Below are 20,705 nucleotides of genomic sequence, written 5' to 3' on the forward strand. Positions count from 1 at the left end.
TCGTTTAAATGCACTCCCCCAAAAAATAAACCCATATTCCTTTACCATTTTACATATGATCTAAAGAACAACATAGGCATCAAATGTGAAGAATCTTTATTAAAACACAGCTATTTTCTCACAAAAATGGACTGTATTATCTCTTGCATTTGTCGCTTACAAATTGCAGTCCTAGTAATAAATTTACACAGTTATCATAGAAAGAGAAAAGAAAAGGATGTGCTATAAATTGGTCGCAGAAAAAGAGCGATTTTTTTTATAAAATACTAGAAATTCTTAATATATTAAAACTGTGCACATTTTCTTGTGCAGAAAAACCTTTATACGCTAAAAAAAACACATCTTTCCAAATGTTACCTTATTATTCGGGAATTTAAGGAGTCGGTACATACTGAGTTAGAGAAAATACCAGCAATCCTTCATTTTGGCCAGGATCAAATTTGGCAATTCACACTGAACTACCAGCTTAATGGAATGTACTCAAAAATTCGCAGAGGGGGTAGGTACCCCTTGAAATTTGAAATAAATTGATGATTATTATTAATGTTTGTTTGGAGACGATGAAAAGGTAAAGGTTTGGAAGGAAACTGATCTTTCTGATCAATGGTTTACTCCATATTGAGCTAATTTAAGAAAATTAATAGCACTTTGCCAACAACGTGATGGCACTCAAACATGCCATTTAATCTGACCAAGGGGTATAGTGTATATCTACGAGGCATGGCACATACATTTGACATGTATCACTGACAGTTCAGTTTCGTTATTTTAAACGCTGCTCTACCTAAATATATGCATATGCCATATTAAAAATTAATCCTGAAGCCTTTTAAATTTGTGAGAGTTTAAAGGACCAAAGTCTGCCTTGCCTTTGTTTTTGTTTACATATGAGAGATTCCCTATTGTATTTTATGCGGAGAATGTCTAAATGAGAGAGACCACTGTGAAATGCTAACAGTAATTAAACAAACTTCCAGTAACACAGCCTACAGCAATTCAATAAGTTTTCACTTCCCCATACAGTTTCATAATTTTGATGGCATGGAAAATGGCAGAGGCTGACCAGGGTCCTTTAAATTCCATTTACCACATGACATGGAAAGAAAGGATACTACATAATTATAACTTATTATACCCTACACAACTGTTACATGTATGTCATCATTGAAGGTTTCACAAACTCTTCCTAGAAAATATATAACTAAATTCTGCAAGTTTTGTTGCAAAATTTAACACACTATTTATACCTCAGGGAAACAAAAGGTATTATTAAAAACAAAGATTTTAATTAATCTTTTCCTAACATGGCATGTTCATGTGGTCTTGTCCTGCTTATGACTGTGGAGGGTTGCCAGGGGCTGGCACAGGTGCATAACCAGGGGGTGGGTGAGAGCTGGATTGTCCCTCTATAGTAACATATGGAGTACCTAGAATAGAAGCTTTTCAAAATTAAACAAATACATGGTTGTTTAGGTTAACCACACACTATATAATTAATTTCTTTGATTCAAGAAGAATAAAGTTTTGTTCCAGAAAAATTCCATACCTCCCCTAAGGGAAGATTCTTAGGCTTGACTCCTTCCCCCACCCCTCTGGAAACTCCAGTTTACTTCATACTTTCCTTTAAAAATTTGGGCTTTTAAGTCCACCCACCCCCTCTTTATTTTCAATGACCTTCTGTTAGGTGGGTAGGGATATTTTCTGGAACCACACAATGTACATTAATTTTATGACTAGCAGAAAACCTATGTTAAATGAAGCTGAAGAAGACATTACATCATTTTAGTCCTAAAGATTTTTTTAGTGAAAGGTGTGTTTAACAGTGGGGGTGGGGGAGTGGAAGAAACTGGACAAACTTGACGTTGACAGCAATGACTGTAATTATATTCATAGTGTCAACTTCAGCAGAAAATTATTCTTTTTTAAAAACAAACAACTTAATAGTGTAAACAATTTGTCTTGGCCAGATTAGCACCAACTAAATTGTATTTATTAATAAAACTAATAAGTTAACATAATTATTTTAATTTATGTGATGATTACCTGACCAGCTGTAGCTTTGTTCTCCTCCTCTGCTGCGGTGATTTTGAAAAATAAGCAAGCAAGACAGAGGCTAGGAAGAGGCAAAAGATCAAAAGATCATTTCAAGACAGCCATGTTTATATCTTATCAAATTTAATTTTTGATGACGAACAATCCTTAATTAGGTATAAAAAAAGCTTGAGTAGTGCTAATAACCTTTCTAGGAGTGTGGGGTGGAGGGATATTTTGAGGACAAAGGTGATGGTTTTTTTTAGGGGAGCATCACTGGCAAATTTTTTTTTGGGGGGTGGGAGTGGCAGACAGTTCGTAATAGTGAGACTGTTTATGAACAAACAATTTTAAAATTATTGTTACAGTCGAAGCTCTCGTAAGCAGACACCCTTGGGACGCGAAAAAGTGTCAGCAACTGGAGCTGGCTGCTTACGAGAATGGTTCTCGTAACCGGCCACCAGAGGTGTAGGGGATAGACAGCTGATATGCATGTAAGTGGAGTTTCGAAATGTAGTCGGACCTGGGTAACGACGAAACATACACTGAAATATGGTACTTAAATAACTGTAAAATCATTGTGACAAACGGCGATGTGAAGTTGATTGATAATAACAAGATACAGAGGTTGTTAATGGGATTTTTTTGGGGTGTCCGCTTACGGGAGCTAATAAAAACAAAGAAAAAGTCTTAGTCGTTATCTCTGAAAGTGTCCGAGGCCGCTTACGGAAATGTCCGCTTACCAGAATGTAAAAATACAGAGTTTGTATGGGAGTTAAAACGGGGTTTCAAACAAGGCAGCTGTAAGTAGAGCTGTCCGCTTAGGAGAGTGTCCGTTAAGAGAGCTTCGACTGTCTGTCTCATCCTGATATTATAATTATTGCACTGGTCATGCACTTCATGAAAATCTGGGTATCATTTCTGCTTGGTTTTATAAAAATAGTTACATCCACAGGGTGTAAGTTATTTCCTCAGGCTATTTCTGAAAGAAACACAGTCATAGCATTTCACTTACCTTCAAAATCAAACTTAAGATGGCCATTCTTGTATGTTAGGTAAAAAGTCAAGAAAAAATATTATACAAAGTAAAGCTGTTTTATACATAACATGCATTTCAAAAGTGTTTTGAAGTAAAAAAGGATACCCAACACAAAACCTGTAGTGAGAGGAATCCACTGAAAGACGAGAAACAATCGTTAGCTCAAGATTAACAGCCCTTACACACACTCTGTTAATATGACATTAATCAAGCTGGTCACAACGTTTTCCTACATAACTGTAATCGAAGTAGATAAACCTTGTTCTTAAAATCAGTTGATGGATATCAAATCAGGGGGTATATTAAACAATTATTCCATGGATGCGCATTAGATATCAGATGGTAGATATGTTGTGGTTTAAATTTATCTTTGGTTTAAAATTTTTCAAACCAGTTTGGTTTTTATTTTTCATTGTCTCATATTCATTAGATCATAATCTAAAACAAAGAGAACTAAAAATGAAACTAGTTTGAAAAAAATTAAACCACAACAGATATAAGTATGCGCCTCATTGGCTATAACTATCTCATATCCAACAAGCGTGAGAAGGAAAATTAAACACCAAAATAATTACAATATTTGAGCTCCCTGACTGTTTTGTTTGACAAGTAGACCTAACACTTTTGTGGTCCATGGTAAATGACTGTATATGATATACCATGGCCTGTAATCCAATCAAAACTCAGGAATTGCAATATACCATTAGAAAATAACTAGTTTTTCATTATTATATTCATTGTCCAATTTTGTACCATGTGATGTGTTTTGTCCGTGCACTGTGAGTGTGCAAAAATTGAATGTTGGGTTATAAGGTCAAATATACTCTTCTGCACTTTGCTGTGTACAGATGTTTACATGCATCCTACCTGTCTTATAATAGATGGAAAAAACTATGATGTCCTGAATTATTGTAAACAACATTCCCATCAAAAACTGCAAGTAATAAGAAAATATATCACTTAATTAAAAATATATATTGAATTACCAACTTTAACACTTTTACAAACTTTGCGACAATACTACTTTTAATTACTACTTACTTTTCCTGCAGAGTTGTTCCAGGGCTGCTCTGTATGTTTAGCTTGTTTATGTTTTGTTTTCAATAAATCGCTAGAAAAGTGGGTACTTTGATATTGTGTGGATTTGATTACGGTCATTACCTGGTACATATTTCATTTAAAGATTTAATGTCACTTCATTATGGATGTGTTTGGAAGTCAAGGTACAGTACCGCCTGAAATCACATGCACATTGGCCGGTGACGAGACCATGAGACTGCAGACTGCAGACCGTGCAGACCGTGGACGGTGAGACCGTGAGACTGAGTATCTCTTAATGTGTCACACTTCACGAACGGTAAGAGCGAATAGGGGGAATAGAGTAATGAACGAATTGTGTACGTGAGGAGTGAAGGTGAGGAGTGAGTGAGAAGAAGTCGTAGTGTTGGTGAATGTCGCGACGGGGAAAGGGAAGGGGAAATCTCGTGGCAGGTCAGGAAGCTTAGCTTGGAGCCTCCGGAGGACGAATGGAAGAAGGAACGAATGGTCGGAAGAGTATGTTGTCGGTCAGTTATACGAAACATGTGTGGTAGTATGTTGGGAAAAGGGGAGAAATCCCCCATACACTTAGCGAACACTTCAATGCCAAGAAGTGTGAGTACCAAGCGAAAATGAGGAAAGAGCACGAAAGAAGATGGGTGATGGTGGAAAGAGAAAAGGAAAATATGAAAGGGCAGATTCAACTGATGTGAAGAAGGAAACGCAGAGAACGGCACACACAACAGTGAACCGGACTGACCCACTGAACGGAGATGATAGCGGTGGGGGACAGGGAAAACTCAGTTGTAACACACAAACCATTTTCAGGGCAGCCTTGCTTCAGTTTAGTCCGTTGATGTCCTGCCTACTGGATGGGACTGCCGTGAACGGATTCATCACCAAACAACTGGACGAACTTCCTCAACTGCGAACCCCCCTCAACTCGCGCACGGAAATTCACATTTCGTCGAGTCGAATTGATTGACAACTACATATGAAATCCCCTAAAGTGAGCGAACGGAAACGAAGGAACCGGGAAGTGGAAACATGTAAAAAAAGAAGAAGAAAAATACTCAGTCTGCACGTCTGCACCGCGCACGGCGCACGGTCTGCAGTCTGCAGTCGCAGCTGCATGGTCTGTGTTTTATACCGACTGCACATTGGCACGCGTGAAGCACGAGGGCAGAACGTCTGTATTGCACGCGGGAGGAACGAGACGAAACCGTGCGGTTCACGAACGAAACCCGCGTGGTTCACGAATGAAAACCGAGGTCAGAAATTCATCTTGGTCAAATGGACGAAAGGCCGACACAAAAGGATCTTTTGGCTAGTATTGTTTTTTTTATTGTTTTTGATTGATCTGTTCAATGGATTTTTTCTCACATTTACAACTTGCTCACAACGTATTCAGCAACTATATGCAAATTTCTTTCAAACAGTTTTACTTTTTCTGGGACTACCGGTAAATTTTGTTGAACTACAAGATCTTCACGGGTTCGTATTGAATGTTGCATGCGTGCTAGCATGAGAAGCTTTTGAGTCGAAACTTGTCGCTTCGCGAAAGAATTAATTTTTTCGAACGTTTCAAAAATTTTCCTTCCCTTCTTTAAGAAGAACAAAATTTTTGCACGCGACCAAGCTGAGCAAAGTTGATCGATTTCTGAGAAGTGACAAATAAGCAATGCGTGCTATTCGATTACGTAACATTGCCACATGAATGAATGAGCGCTTGCGTTGCACGTTTAGATTTAATTTGTATTTTTTTAAATCCTATATCTTGTGCGGATAATTTTCCTCCTTCGGGTTTGGTCTTTTTTAATTTTGGATTGAAAAACTTTTGCGACATCGTGCCGAAAACTTCATAACATGTTGGTCAAATGAATATGCTAAAATTCAACTGGTTGTGGCGGTCCGGCAGTCTCTGATTCCAAAAATTGCAAAGGTACAAGAAAACCGTGATAAAAGGAATTCGAGTGCAAGCAGGGGAAATATTATTTACTTGTCTAATAAAAAACAGAACAGCTAACAAATAACATCAACCCAAGGACAAGGCGTCAACATATGTTTAACTATGAAAATCTTGAATGAAATTAATCGAAGCGTGAACCCCGGGGGGGGGGGGGGCACCCCCATATATGAGCTATATAGGTATGTGCCGCTGTGAAGGGTAGGGTTTTAAAGCAGTTTAGTCTGGGATAGGGTTAAGAAATCAGAAAGTTTTGGTCTAGAAAAGGGTAGCATTTGCCGGAAAACTGATCTGTGTTATGACAAATTTAGTCCAGAATAGGAATAGAAACTCAGAAGAGAAAGAGGCTTTCCTAAACGTAAATAAAATCATCGCAGCATCGTTGTTGACAGATGGTTTTCCATTAAAACACTGATAGTGATACAGTTCTAAAAAATGCAAGTCTGGGATAGGGTAGGGATTTATGGTGTCTAGTCTGGTATAGGGTTGCAAAAATCAGCTGAACATGGTCTGGTATAGGGCAAGGGCTTCAAATTCCCAGCGGCACACCCCCACCCAAAAATTTACAGGGTGCCCCCCCCCCCCCCCCCCGGGGGCGTGAACAGCAAACAACTTTCGATAGATTTTCGATTTAAAATTCGTCAAGTCATTTTGTCGCTGCGGTTTACAGTACATTTAAAACAGAGCAAGAAATAATCCTGTGATATTTTGATGATATGTTTAAGCGAATAAAACGTTCTCTTCAATGTCGTACGTTTTTCGCAGGCGGTGGGATCAAAATGTTATTTCGCTGATTTTTTGGACGAACCAGTGTTCTTTTTTGTTTGTTCTGGTTTCCAATCAAATCTCTTGGGTGACGTTGTCAAAAACCTAACAATGAAGAGTAACAGTAAAGCTAACAAAGGCAATTAAAAGCACGAAGACGCCGCTTTGAAGAACGCGTGATTCCTTCGGTTTTGTCTCGGTTTTGTCTCGTGCTTTGTGCGTTCCTCCCGAGGTGGACGCACGGGCAAACCACATGCACTACCCGCGCATCCACCTCGTGAAACCCGCAGCTGATGTGCATGTGATTTCAGGCGGTACTGTAGAAGGAGAGCCCATTTACATGTAACAGAAGCCCTCTTCAGTCTTTGAGAAAATAATTCAAGATTCAGGGATATTTTGTGGTTTTAATTAAAGTAATAGCAAACGTTAAATAAGGAATTAAAGTAATTACCGGTAGTTTATTATTACATCCACTTTCAGTGTTGCATGCGTAGCAATCTTTCTGCAGCTGGCATTTTTCATCATAATGATTGTCTTTCGACGTGTGGTTTGAAGTGAGGCAATCAAAACAGATGCATACTGTTGTTGGTTTCATGCAAATAAGCCCACAAGTTCAGAAGGTCATGCTAGTGGACTATGATTGGCAGATTTCGATCCGTCGTTTGTTTAGCAGGTCAAAACATGTATGTTGATAGAAAGCCACTATGCACATAACACTGAAAGCAGGTACACATACACTAAACTGGAATTTTGCAGCCAACCCAATTCTGCAGTTCTGCTACCTATTTCCTGTTTCTTTGACTGCTCAAGGGAGATGTTCACATACATACCAACTGCGATGCATCTTCATTCTCTGATGATGCTATTGCCCAAACTCCTACAGCCAGTACTAATAAGTTGCACCAAGAATATGTCGCTGGTAACCATCCTATCTGATTACCCCTTGATGAAAAGGAATACATTTATTACAAGTTGCTTTTTCTGCTGTTAAGGTGAACATTACTAACTTTTTAAAATATTAAATATTATTAAATGTGACAGATTTCAAGGCAGTGACCAAACATACCTAAATGGACATGCGGTCTTGAATAAAAGTCAATTTATTGTATTTATCTCATGTAAAGGGTGTAAAGTCACATCAAACCAAAAAATATTTTTTACTAAAATATTTGTAATAATAAATTCAAACTTTATCTTCATTTTCTATAACTTTCATGTGTCTGGAAAACAAGCCAAAATAATTTTTTGTCTTTTGCTGATTTCCAGAATTATAATTATAATAATTAGTGTCAGCTCGAGATGTTCGCTAATTCGATTATTGAGCCAAAACTAAAAGACTTGAAGGCGTGAGTGCAAGAAACGCACTTTGTGTTTTGGCCAAATTGAAAATTATCACAAACAACTCCAAATTTCGCACGCAAGTTCGTTTACGCGTGCTCAACACTGCCCTGTATTTAATTTTGCTGGTCTTTCCTTCGTTTTCGAAAAATAACACATGCAAAAAGACAAGGTTTTTGCTTGCGGGCGTCTTTTGACTTTTCTTTTACAAACGATAAACAAAGGAAACCTTTTTGTTTCTCAAAAACTAACCAAAGGCTTCAAATGATTTTCAGGAACAAACGGCCATTTTTTTTTCTCTTTCCTCTCACGTGACACCTATCAGGTGACATCGCGTCACAATGTGTTATGTTATCCAGTCCTTTTCTTAAAGCGAATCCTCAAAATGGTAGCTAGGAACTAAAAGCATGGCTCTGACACGTTTTTCAACCTCCCCGGACAGTTAATTAACACTAGAAGGAAAGATTTACACGCGATGTGACGAAAAACTCATGCTGCTGGCTGATTGTAGAGAACCTAAGCTTTGCAAAACGCCTTTGTTCTTTGCATACGTAATTTCTAAAAAACAAAGCTAGATTCAGCGAATTTGAATACAGATCAAAATTATGTTAAGCACACGTAAACGAACTTGCGTGCGAAATTTGGAGTTGTTTGTGACAATTTTCAATTTGGCCAAAACACAAAGTGCGTTTCTTGCGCTCAAGCCTTCAATTGATACTAAACAAAGTTCACAAGATCACTTTGGTTGGTCTTCGTCGGTATGTTGTTGGAATTGTCGCAAAAACAAGCCAGTATCTTAAGAGATCAGTAAAGAAAACAACATGTACCGTCTGTTGCAATAAAAAATACCACACAAAGTTTTTAAGTAATGCAGATTTGGATTGATAGTGGCAGATTGGCAGATTTGGTAAAAAATAGCACAGATTTGTGTTTTTTATACCCCTTATATTCATTCCCCTCTTATAGAGACCTCTGCAAACTAAACCAGGGATTGCTAAGGTTGCAAATGATGTAGCACATCAGCCAAAGCGAGAGAAAGAAAAGCGAGTTGCTGACTGTACTGTTATAATAATAATTCCCCCCTCCCTTTAAAATTAAGAAAATAAAAAAAAAAATTATTAAATAAAATTAATAAAAAGAAAATGGTAGCAAATAAAAAAAATCAGCCACAAAACAAAACAAACAACCACAAAAGAAAATGAAATAACACAGTAAAATGGAAATTAGCCACCTAATAAGCCTGTGTCCCAGGGGGGGATACTCGAAGTATACATGACGGGGGGGGGGGGGTCCGATGGAGCTTCATATTGCAAACCCAAAAAAGTACACAAGCCTGAAATTTTAGACCCAAAAAAATACCTGGCATCAAAATTTCCAACTCAAAAAGATACAAGACTTAAATACTGATTTAGTCAATTAAGCAGAACTTTCTAATGGATGATTTTGCATCATTAAGCTTATCAAATTGGTACCGTATTTATATGATTAAGCGCCCAACCTTGACTAAGTGCCCACCTTGAATAATCGCCCGGCCTGTAAGGAGGAAAAGTTAATAAGCGCCCAGCCTCGAATAAGCACCCACCTCCTCCACCAAGAAACTTAAGTCCACAAGAGGAGTATCAATAAGATTAAAATTGACTTAGGATTACTAAAAGACTTCCCGAAAGACCAAGTTTTGTTAGTATTTTACAGAAAGCTTCAGTGAAAACTTCAAATTCTGCTTTGGTATAATCAATATCTGTTTTTATTTGTTGTTTTGTTGCAAAATAACTTGCCACGTGCTGAAAATTTGAAAATTCAATAAGCGCCCATGCACCTTGAACAAGCCCCCACTCCCAAACTCCAAAAATTTAATAAGTGCCCAGGGCGCTTAATCAAATAAATACAGAATGTCGCAACGAAATCCTGAAATGAAAAGTTCGCTTGGAGATGAGACCCAAAAAAATACGCGTATTTTTTTAAGACCTAAAAAAATACATGACAGTCTGTACCAGGAATGTAAATTTTCAACCCCCCTGGGGCCTGTGCAACAGGCTGTGACATTGCACAAGCTCTGTTTTGGGTTTGTTTCAAGTCTAGTAACACAATCGATAGTTTCTAGATAAACAGTGACAATCATGTAAATCAAACCAAGAAATAAATACAAACTAGCACAAGCAGGATTAAGGCTGTTGATCCGTGCATGTTACTCTCTGCCAAATCATCTACACTGACTTCTCACACTTCTAAATTAATTAAATTTCTACATTGATTAATCATTTTTACAATAATTCACCTTTTTAATTTATGTAGCAATACTTTTTTCAAATGATCAGTTAATTCAAACATTCTGTCTGTTACTTACCATATTGTTAAAATGAAATGAACTGACACGACAATCTACAAACAAAAGAAGCAAATGATCATTTGCACGAACTTTGCTAAATTTGCAAAACAAAGCTACAATGCTAATAAGCTTCTGAAAAAGGCAGCAAAATAAACATGAATAGAAACAAGATTTAAAAACACTCGCCTTTAGTGAAACCGCCGGGAAACTAACTTTGATAGATCCATCCATAGCTAATCTTGCAAAACACAACCCCGAACTCCACAAATAGACATGAAATAGTTGTGCAAGTCACGAGAAAGAACAATAGAACCCAGGCTTCACTTTTATGCCGGAAGTTCCCGTAGCTTGGCTACGAGGCTAGATCGCCGAAAAAGAAAAAGTCCAAACGAAACTAAAAGAAAATCTTTTACAAATGATAGAGTGTTGAGCGGTGTAGGAGGAATAAGCCTAGTAACAAAATTAAGTTTTTGTTTCGGGAACACTCGACTTATTGGTTATTCTGAGACTTCTGACCGACCTCTGGGGATCCGCCATGGATCAACGGGACGGCGCCCGACGCGGGACGGCGACAGTGGTGCCCAGGCTCTTCCACCGGCCTGGCATTTTAGAACAAAATGGCGACCAGCGAGAAAGATCAAGTAGTTTTGGAAAGCATTTTTAATCCCTTGTTACCGCTTGGCGACATTCCTCCAAAGCATGAAAATGAAAGTGAGAATGAAGTTAATGACGAAAATTCGGAGGAATCCAAACGAGCAAACGAGCTAGAAACGTCCGGTGTTGAGAAAGCGGAACAGGGGGATTTGGAAGGAGCTTTGGAGTGTTTCAACGAAGCTTGTGAAATCTGTCCATCTCGTCCTTCTTGTTTCAATAACAGGGCTCAACTGTGGAGGTTAAAAGGTAATTCTCTTGAGGCGGCGCTAGCTTGCCAGCTCCCTCACAAAAAGATGGAAACATATGATATAATGAAATCACTCTATTGAAATCACTCTATTGAGTCACTGATAATATTCGATTTTAAAATCCATTGACTTATCTCGGCGTATCCAATCGAGCAAAATCGAACCAAAAATAAATCGAACCTAATGGAACACCAATCGTTCGATTTGGTTCGGTAATCGAACAAAATCGAACATCTATTTTGCTGTGAGTTCGATTTTCGAACCAATCGAACGAATCGAACGCAATCGAACTCAATCGAACTCAATCCGATTCAATTTGGTTCAAAATCCATCTCTTGATAAGTAAAACACGCAGGACTAATCAGGGGGACGGTGCACCGTACAAAATGTCCGTGAAATTAACAAACAGGAGCTGGGTAATCGAGCATTCGATTGAGTACAATAATTTGACAACTGTTCAGTAATCGATTGTCGACTGTTCGGTAATCGAAGTTCGATTTTGTTCGATTGACCAAATTTTATTGTGAGTTCGATTATGTTCGATTACCGAACCCAATCGAACGATTGGTGTTCGATTGGGTTTGATTACCGAACGTTCGATTGGATAGGAGGTGGGGGGTATTGGGGGTTACCCCCCCGCCCCCCCCCCCGCCAGGACTTATCTGGGGGGTGGGGTTGGGGGTAGGACTGTCCATATGGCACTGACGTAGATGCTCGTTGTACCATTTAACAATTAGATGGAAAGCTTGAGGTTTCTATTGGCTGAGACAACTATCAAATTCCATAGAAATCGAGAGCGAGCCGTCTAATAGTTTTGGCATAACCCACTGACCAATCTATTAAACACAGAATGTCACTAGAATTTTTTGAAGGTTTTGATTGCGTGCTCAGAGAGCCATCTATTAATCAATAGCCAATCAGATTGCCATTTTGCCAATAGACGACATCTGGGTAATGCTAATTGGGTTTAGCCGACATTTTGATTGGTTTGCTTTGAGCATGTGCATGCAAGTTATCCTGGACTCTCTCTTCTCGCACCTGGATTCCAACCCATATATAGTGCACAGAAAGGAGAGTTGGGGTCGAAACATGTTTTAGTTCTGGTTAGGGGTGCCATTCAAAAGCATTTCATTTGCTACTTTGTTTTCAGTTCAGTTCAGGTTATTGAAAAAAGACAAACAAAAATCAAATACGATCCTAACATGCAGGATTTGCCAGAAGTGGGCAGCGAAACTACCAGGAGTAAATGCATTCAACAATAACAGCTAGGAGAAAATGAGCCTTGAGTAAAAGAGCCTACAAAGTCAGGCTTAAAGCTGTGATTATATTTTGAACTCTGCACCTGATACCATGTAGGGAAACAACAACAAAATGATAGAGGCGTGCAGTGTAGGATTAGCCTGTTCCAGTTTGCTCTTCCCCACAAACCGAGAGCCTGGAACAGGCTAGTGTAGGGTCAAATTATGTAGTTACCAGGCATACTTTTACCAAATCTGGATGAGGGTGTCTGAATTTCTTAAAACAAGTTGACTCGGAGTAAATGCTTCATATACATCACAGGGCACAGAGGAGTCAAGTTTGTCCGCAGTTCAAAATCTCTACCGTGCAAAACGACCTTCAAAAGCCTTTCAAAGCGATCGTGTAAGCCGTACGTGATACAGACGATACAGCGCCGTCATGCGATTCTTGTTTACAGATGGTCTGGTCATGCGACATCCGCAGACAGCAATGTTTGTGGGCGTTACCAGAGAGACCAGCAGTAAGAAAGAGAGCAAGGGACGAAAGCGATTTGAGGCGAAATTCCGATCCCTCGTTCCTCGCTCAAAATCAAACGAAACGATCTCATTTTTGACATGTGGTTTAAGACTAGTATTCTCTCCCCATACGCTGTAAGAAAATCTTCAAACAAGTCGTTTAAGCTGTATTTCGGGGGACGAGTTTTAGGCAGTTAAAAATTTGTTTTCGTACAATGTGGACCGGAGGATACTGGTGGCGGAAATGCGTCACGAGACATGTGATGTTGCAATACCGTAATGTGTTTCACAAGTAAATTACCACTTTGAAGAGAAAGCATTGTTTTCCACTTTCAATTTCTTCGGATTGCGTTGTTCCTCGTCTGGTAAATTTCGCTTTTCCCGGAGAGCACTATTCATATTTTGAATCTTACCGCCGGTCGAAGGATCAGCTGTTGTTTTGAATTTCGGATTAGTAGCGGTTGATTTCATCTGTCACAGCATGGATCTACACACGACTTCCGTTTCCGCCACCAGTATGCTTCGGGTGACATCGAGCCGATCACGTGGTATAATGTTTCGTCCCTTGTCTTTTTTTTCTTCTCGGCACTTCGTGCCTCGTCGGAAAGCTTCGCTTTCCGAAAAAAAAATCGTCGCCCTTCGGGCTACGATTTTTTTCGCCCCAGGCGACCATTGTCAGAATACGATATCACCAGACGATCTGCAAACAAGTATCGTATGACGGCGTTTGTATCATGTACGCTTACACGATCGCTTTGAAGATCGTTTTGCACGGTAGAGATTTTGAATTGCGGACAAACTTGACTCCTCTGTGCCCTGTGTATACATTTCTAGTCTTCTCAGATAACAATGATAAACCATAGGCCCTGTCTTCTGTATTTTCAGTGTTGTAGTCAGCAGGGGATATTGAAGAACCCACACACTTATTGCCAAGAGTATAGCACAAAGTTGCCAGTGTTGTTGACTGGTCTTTCCCTGTTAGTACTGTCTGTGTCAAGGTTTGGGGTGGGAATGCTTGGAGACATTAGCTGATAAAGATAATCTTCAAAACGGAGCTGGGTAAAAAATGGAATCAAAAAAATATATGGCAAATGCATTTTGGCTGGAATTGTGTAGTGAGCATGTTGACTAGGGAATTGTTATCTTTGCTTTAATTTTATGAAAGAATTGTGGCTACAGGGTTATTTTCAGTGGGTTGTAGATTGAAAATTTCAAAACTAATAGTTATAAAACAAATAAGAGATGCATCCAGAACTTAATTTAAAGGATAAAGGGATCAATAATTGTGTCAGTGTGTAATATCTTGTTTTTATCTTCAGGCGATGTAAGCAGTGCTTTGGAAGACTTAAAAAAAGCCATTGAGCTAAGTAAAGACAGAGGATCTGCTGCATCTCAGGCTTACACTCAGCGAGGTTTAATCCACCGACTGAATGGAGCAGAGGAACAAGCGCTTGATGACTTCACCAAGGCTGCAGAGTTAGGCAGTGCATTCGCTAAAACTATGGTGGTGCAAATGAATCCATATGCTGCCATGTGCAACAAGATGCTTGCTGAGGCTATCAACAAACTTAAAGGAGAACCACAATAGAGATTTATTGCTTTTTAGTATTTCTGAAATTAAAAATTAATATCTAGACTGTCTGGTGTGGAACCACTAGATCAGCCAGCGGGTACTAGAGGTTGCGGTCTTCCTGGTATGAAATCCAATTGACAAGGAAAGTTCTTCAACAAAGAGAAGATGTATTTTAACATATCGTAAATTAAAATAGGGTGAAACAGGGATATAGCTAAGAAAACACTAAGCTGGCTCATCAACAATCCCAGCTGGCTTTCCTGGCCTTGGCAGCTCTAAAAGTTTTCGTAAGTCTTTGTTTTCATGTAAAATTTCAACCCGATTAAAGTTCTCTTTTAGCCGGTGAATTTAGCCGGCAGCCAACCCTTAGCTACAACCCTGGTGGAATATTTGGGCTGTTATCTAACACAAGTCTGAGTTGGGATCCAAGTGACATTATTGGAACTAGCTAAGTTATGTTGACATCATACAATGTGTTGGGTAGTTTTTTAATTAGATGCAGTAAGCACCTAATTGGGTCACATATTTAACCAAACAAAAGGAGAGTTTAAATAAGCTATTTTAATATTTATTTGGGGCAGCCTAGCAGAAATAGGCTGGGGTGTAACCTGTGATGGACTAGTCTCCCATCCAAAGTTTACTTGTTGGCAGTATGGGACACTTGGCCCATGTGTATACTTATTCTGCTTTGGATTAAACTATACTCTTGATTTGAGTCACAAATACAGTACCAGTATGGTTTTTGGATTTTACAAATTTCGATTTTTTTATCGAATGAAAAACTAGCACAGACTGATATCTGTTGCCTTCTTGGCAATTAAAATTTTACCGAAAGATTTTATTTCACTTGTTGAAAACACTTTTCACAGTCAGTTACTTATTGATTGAGATTAGCCGGGGGGGGGGGGGGGGGAAATCCCTATAGTAAACCAAACAGGGAGGCTCTGCCCAAAAGAGGTACCTTTTACAGCCTGTGGGTATATAAAAGGGTGGATTTTATGAATTTGAGATTTGAGTATAAAGGGGTAGGGAAAACTGCCATTTATTTAAAATGACCTCTCAAAATATCTTGAACAGACCCACTGAACGGTCAATCCCTTTGAGTACTTTAAAGTGCATATGACGCGAAATTTTTTTCCACCTAATTGAAAAGTTCACTATTTGAAATGCACAATTCCACAGGTTAAGAATCCTACTATACAAATTGTCTGTTTTACAAGCGCCGAAAGCACAGGGTGCCCATAAAAGCGGTGTGGCTGTTTGTATGTTCCAAATATAAAGAAATGTTTGGAGATATTGAAAGGGTCTTATTATTGTAAACTTATATTGGGTAATGTCTAAGCTAAAATTAGATGTAAACCTACCTCAGCTTTTGTCTGTTGTCGTTTCTGAGCCGTAAAATGGCGATTTTGGGTGTTTTGGAGGGTTTGCGTTGACTGTTACTTTAGGTTATAAGAGGACAACTCTCTCCTCTTATAACCTGAAGTATTAAACAGACAACGCCTGTGCCGAAAGTTCAGTGGCTATTTTTCATTTAAAATTCCCCACTTAATTTATAACTGATTAAGTTTTTTTTATTTGTTAATTTTAACACACATCAAACTTGAGCTGAGCCTAAAGGTTAATCTAGATTGACTTTTTGTCAGGCCCCAGTTGTTCAAAGGGTGGATAGCACTATCCAACGGATAATTCACTATCCCGTGGAGAACTGTCATACAAAACCTACTTAACTTTCCACTGGATAGTGATTTATCTGGTGGATAGCGTTATTCACCCTTTGAACAGCTGGGGTTAGAAGTAGAGATCTTATCCCCGTCGAAAACAGGAATATAGATTTGTACAACTTATGACTTTTATTTACGCTGTCAGCTTCAACGTTTCTGATTAAAAATTAGAAACGGAAATATAAGTATTAGTTTTTATAAAGCTAAAGTACTAGTACTGAGTATCAATTAAAGTAATTTACCTTACAACTTGGTCAATGATTGGTCAAAGTGGCTTCACCTCGGAACAAGTCAAATTCGATGTCAGGAAGCACCTGGCAAAAACTGATCCCGTATTCCAGGAAACGTCTAGGCAAAATACTATTTCTCTTGACGAGAAAATTAAAAAATAAAACGAGCTGGATATGCAGCCTAAATTCAAAGAAGCCTATTTTGCCGAAAAATAACCGAATTACTTGTTTCGATGTGAAACCATAACTGAGCTACATGCATCACTGAATCATTTGATCTAAAAAACGTTCCACTGGATCATAAAAGCTATCCTAAATTGAATAATCTAAGAATCAGAATAGCAAGGGAACAGATGAGACTGTTTTTTCCTTAAATTTGATTTTACATTATATCTGATATATTTAAAGGCTGCTCAACATTTTTGTAGCACTAAGTAGATTGCAATCCGGTTTACAACACATAAAGTGGATTAACACTGGCAAAAATAAGTGAGAATAAAGATGAATTGTATTGTAGTGGAAGATACTCAGCTGAGAGATGTTCCAAGACGTCTAAAGCATCCGGCAATTAAATTTCTATATTATTCTTACTCTACAAGATAACTCTGACAACTTTTGAAAAACCATATAAAACGTTGGGACACGTCATAATTTGTCCGCAATTGCACGCAGCCCCAGCCCAACTGGATCTACAGTTTTCATTATATATGTGGTTTTCTCTCTTTTTTAACTAATTTGACAAAAACGCGCGTTTAAGACCATTTGAAGTGAATTATCCCCAGTAAAATTTGAAAAAACTGAGTTTTAAAAAAGCTGAGCATTTTTCGTATTATTCTGTTTTAAAATTCAGTTCAGTTTAACTAGACTTGTCCAGGTTTGTTTATTCGATAAGATAAGCTAGCTACCGTAAAATTCCGGTTGTAAGCCCATTGGGCGGGTTTATAAACGGAGGGGCTTATATCCAGGGGAGCTTATAAGCAAAGAAAAAAAAAACGTTTCGAGACGAGCCACGACAGTATTGATCGAAATACGTTCAGTCATAATAAATCAACATTTAGCCCTGTTCAGTACTGTCATCCAGCAGAGGGAGTCTTATGTCCGGGTGGGCTTATAACCGTATTTTTTTGTTTCCAGGTAGATGGGCCTATATATATAACCAGGGGGCTTATAAGCGGGTGAGCTTATAACCGGAATTTTACGTTATTCAGTATGTAGCCATAAATTAATTATTAAGCCTGTCCAACGGGTCTACAAAATTATGTAACAGAACGATCAAACTTGAGTAACTATAAAACTCTATTTTTTCTTCCGGCTACAGGAACACTGCTTCTATTATAACAAATTAATATTATGCACTTTTACCCAGTTACAAGTCATGACAAGTGTTAATCTCAACTTAGTTAATAATTTGAAGGGATCTTGAACTAACACAAGAAAAGCAACCACAAGCGCAAGGATAACAGCTCTTATTTACCATGAAAACGGCTTCGACGCAAGCATGCAAAGCACAAGCGCATTGCATTTTGACAGAAGCAGATATGCTTCTGATTTTGATCCTTGTGCTGCGGCAAGCACAAGAACAGGGATCAAAATTTTGCCTTTTCTCATGCTTGCGCTTGTGATTGCGTCACTAGCGAACACCAGGTTATTGAAGGTCAGTTTGGGTCGATTTTAAAGTCATATACCCAAATTCAACCCTTTTATGGACTGCTACCAAAATATTTATTACATTCTGGTTTTAGACCAAAAATATGAACTATATGTCTTATTTCGTTATACACCGTTGTACATAACGTATTTTTCACTATTTCGTCTTGCGTTTCACGAACCTCTTTGCATTTGGTATCAATCTCTGGAAATTGTTCAAAAAGAACTGTGCATTGATTCCTATATCTCGCTAGTGCATCATATATCCGCTGGTTATCTTCTTCTGACAAAGCCTCCTCTGGAAGAAGCTGATCAACAGGACAATACTCTGCACATGCACCTAAGACTGTGTTCGTTTCGTCCTCTTTGATAAAGCCCTCTAAATTATTAAACATCGTTGTGCAATTTTGACAAGGAGCTTTAACTGCTCCAAATTTACCTGTGCCGTATGCCAAACATGACCAATTTGTTTTATCAGCTGTATTTAAAGCCGGCTGGTTTAAAACTATTGCTTTCTTGAGGCGAGGTTTAAAATTAACGATTCTTTTGTAAAGACACAGAGGCCTTAAGAAAGGACTAACACGTATTGATGACCCAACAATGCATTGACCATTGTGTGAAACCATTGCCAAAACCAGAGGCCTAAATATATTGTTGCTGCTGAGTGCACTCTTCATTACGTCTTTTGCTATACACATTACATCGTCGGCATGGCATTTGCTGCCTCTTGGACAGTCCTCAGTGTGGCTTAGGGCACTAAACTAAGAGATGGAAATAACACACGATTATTTTAGCGTGGAATTAACTTAAACATTCAGGTTTATCGTCTCGAGCATGAAAACGTAACGGCTAAATTGAAAAATGTCGTTAACAGTCTAATGTAAGGTTAACTTTTCTTCAGTTCGAAAAGAATATTTGCCCGGGTATTTGTCAGCTTCAATTCAAAATTGTTAATGAGTTGCTCTGAGTTCGGCACATTAATTACTGTGTGTGTGTAAGTGAACGACTGTTTCAATCTCTAAGTTATACGTTGTTTATTTATGTCGTTCAGTTTCGTCATCAATGTTAGTCATATTTTTATTTATGCAATTTCCCACTTAACCGATAACTTGCACGGGTTAAAGTTTTGAAAGTTTTGGCTGGGCAGGTGTCTTAAGTCGTACAGAGCTGAGCCATTAGACCCATGTTTTGAAGCTTTTGTTATAACTCAGTTTTCTCAAAAAGTGTCTCATCTACAGTCCTGGACGAGAATTTTCAAGGGATTGAAAGGCATACTAACCGATGTACACTGGAAAGTTTTGAATGGAGATTATATATAGAAAACTGTTTATCATTGATTCTTGTGATGAACTGAATTAATATATCTTTGAAGAGATCGATTCGCATGACATGTACAAACTGTGATCTTGCTTGAGGGGAATAGTCCATCTAAACCCGGCTCAAGTATGCACGTAGGTAAAGAAATATAAATAAAAGACGTCAAGAAATGCATAATTACAATTTCCATGAGTTTACTCCAAGGGTCGATGGCTGAATTTTGGTCTGGCAGATTTTCCAACGCATTTTCGAGGCCGATCATGCCGCCCAGTTCCTGGAGCTCACGGGGATATTCCTGCCCATTTCCAAAGTGAAACACCAAGTGAAATTTTAAGCTCCAGTAGATGTCTTGCAAATGGGTTTTCAGATCTGGACGCTCAAGTATCTCAGGCCTTTCCACTACAAGCAGATTTAGAAGTTTACACATTTCAACAACATCTTTCCTCAGACGCTTTTTGACGCTGTAAATTCCTTTTGCAAGTTTATTTATGTACTGCACCTCGTCCATGTGTTTCAGTCCAAATTCAGTTAACAAACGGATAAAACAAATAGTAGATTTAACCTCGCGAGGTTAATTTAAACTATGCTTCTGTCTAAGACGCTGAGGGCAGGTGAACATAAGTTCTCAGCATGCTAGTAAAGTGATTTGAAATATTTTTATTAAGAAATAACAAATATTTTTTCCCGTGATTTTAGTCTAAAGAGATATTATAAAATTTCAAGTGAAAGTTTAGACGACAAATAATGCTGTGGAATTTAGACGGTCGTAGACGAGTTTATCGACAGCTTTTTTGAGCTCTCTCAAGCGCACTTTTACAAGTGTTTCCATAACGGTAAAACACGGGCTGATGTTTCCGTTTTCTTTCTTTAGTTTGTTTTTTATGCAGCTATTGAAACACAGCTTCATAGTCAGCCAATCAGAATTTGTGAATTTTGTCACGGTGTTAAAATTAGTGGAAAAAACATTTTCTAAGAAAGATAAAATAAGCGATTATACATATAGGGTAAGAAAATAGTTTCGTTTAACTCAATTGATAGCTAAGAGCGATAATCTG

General features: G+C 38.4%; 3 protein-coding genes across 3 annotated transcripts; 1 reads left to right on the forward strand and 2 right to left on the reverse strand.

Annotated features, from left to right (window-relative positions):
• Nucleotides 1-79: 79 nt before the first annotated feature.
• LOC144657199 (type-1 angiotensin II receptor-associated protein-like) lies at nt 80-10,813 on the reverse strand. Its single transcript, XM_078517513.1, has 8 exons — nt 10,690-10,813; nt 10,522-10,556; nt 7,670-7,781; nt 3,938-4,004; nt 3,176-3,206; nt 3,047-3,074; nt 2,044-2,113; nt 80-1,427 (listed from the first exon to the last, which is right to left on the reverse strand). Exons 1-8 carry the CDS (start codon nt 10,732-10,734, stop codon nt 1,333-1,335), a joined length of 483 nt encoding a protein of 160 aa, XP_078373639.1. The 5' UTR covers nt 10,735-10,813; the 3' UTR covers nt 80-1,332.
• Nucleotides 10,814-11,110: 297 nt separating this feature from the next.
• On the forward strand, nt 11,111-15,618 carry LOC144657190 (tetratricopeptide repeat protein 36 homolog). The gene is made up of 2 exons (XM_078517503.1): nt 11,111-11,403; nt 14,479-15,618. Exons 1-2 carry the CDS (start codon nt 11,121-11,123, stop codon nt 14,745-14,747), a joined length of 552 nt encoding a protein of 183 aa, XP_078373629.1. The 5' UTR covers nt 11,111-11,120; the 3' UTR covers nt 14,748-15,618.
• Nucleotides 15,619-18,386: 2,768 nt separating this feature from the next.
• On the reverse strand, nt 18,387-20,230 carry LOC144657950 (uncharacterized). The gene is made up of 2 exons (XM_078518285.1): nt 19,832-20,230; nt 18,387-19,094 (listed from the first exon to the last, which is right to left on the reverse strand). Exons 1-2 carry the CDS (start codon nt 20,156-20,158, stop codon nt 18,387-18,389), a joined length of 1,035 nt encoding a protein of 344 aa, XP_078374411.1. The 5' UTR covers nt 20,159-20,230.
• Nucleotides 20,231-20,705: the final 475 nt, after the last annotated feature.

Source organism: Oculina patagonica, chromosome 6 (genome assembly GCF_052425735.1).
Source record: "Oculina patagonica isolate OP01 chromosome 6, crgOcupat, whole genome shotgun sequence".
Taxonomy (NCBI): domain Eukaryota; kingdom Metazoa; phylum Cnidaria; class Anthozoa; order Scleractinia; family Oculinidae; genus Oculina; species Oculina patagonica.

Coding starts and splice junctions, on each gene's coding strand:
- LOC144657190 (XM_078517503.1), top strand. CDS start 11,121: ATGGCGACCAGCGAGAAAGATCAAGTAGTTTTGGAAAGCATTTTTAAT. Junction 11,404..14,478: donor TCAACTGTGGAGGTTAAAAG/GTAATTCTCTTG, acceptor TTTTATCTTCAG/GCGATGTAAGCAGTGCTTTG.
- LOC144657199 (XM_078517513.1), bottom strand. CDS start 10,734: ATGGATGGATCTATCAAAGTTAGTTTCCCGGCGGTTTCACTAAAG. Junction 4,005..7,669: donor ATGAAGATGCATCGCAGTTG/GTATGTATGTGA, acceptor TATTACTTGCAG/TTTTTGATGGGAATGTTGTT. Junction 1,428..2,043: donor ACAAAGCTACAGCTGGTCAG/GTAATCATCACA, acceptor CTTCTATTCTAG/GTACTCCATATGTTACTATA.
- LOC144657950 (XM_078518285.1), bottom strand. CDS start 20,158: ATGGACGAGGTGCAGTACATAAATAAACTTGCAAAAGGAATTTACAGC. Junction 19,095..19,831: donor GGAGTAAACTCATGGAAATT/GTAATTATGCAT, acceptor TCCATCTCTTAG/TTTAGTGCCCTAAGCCACAC.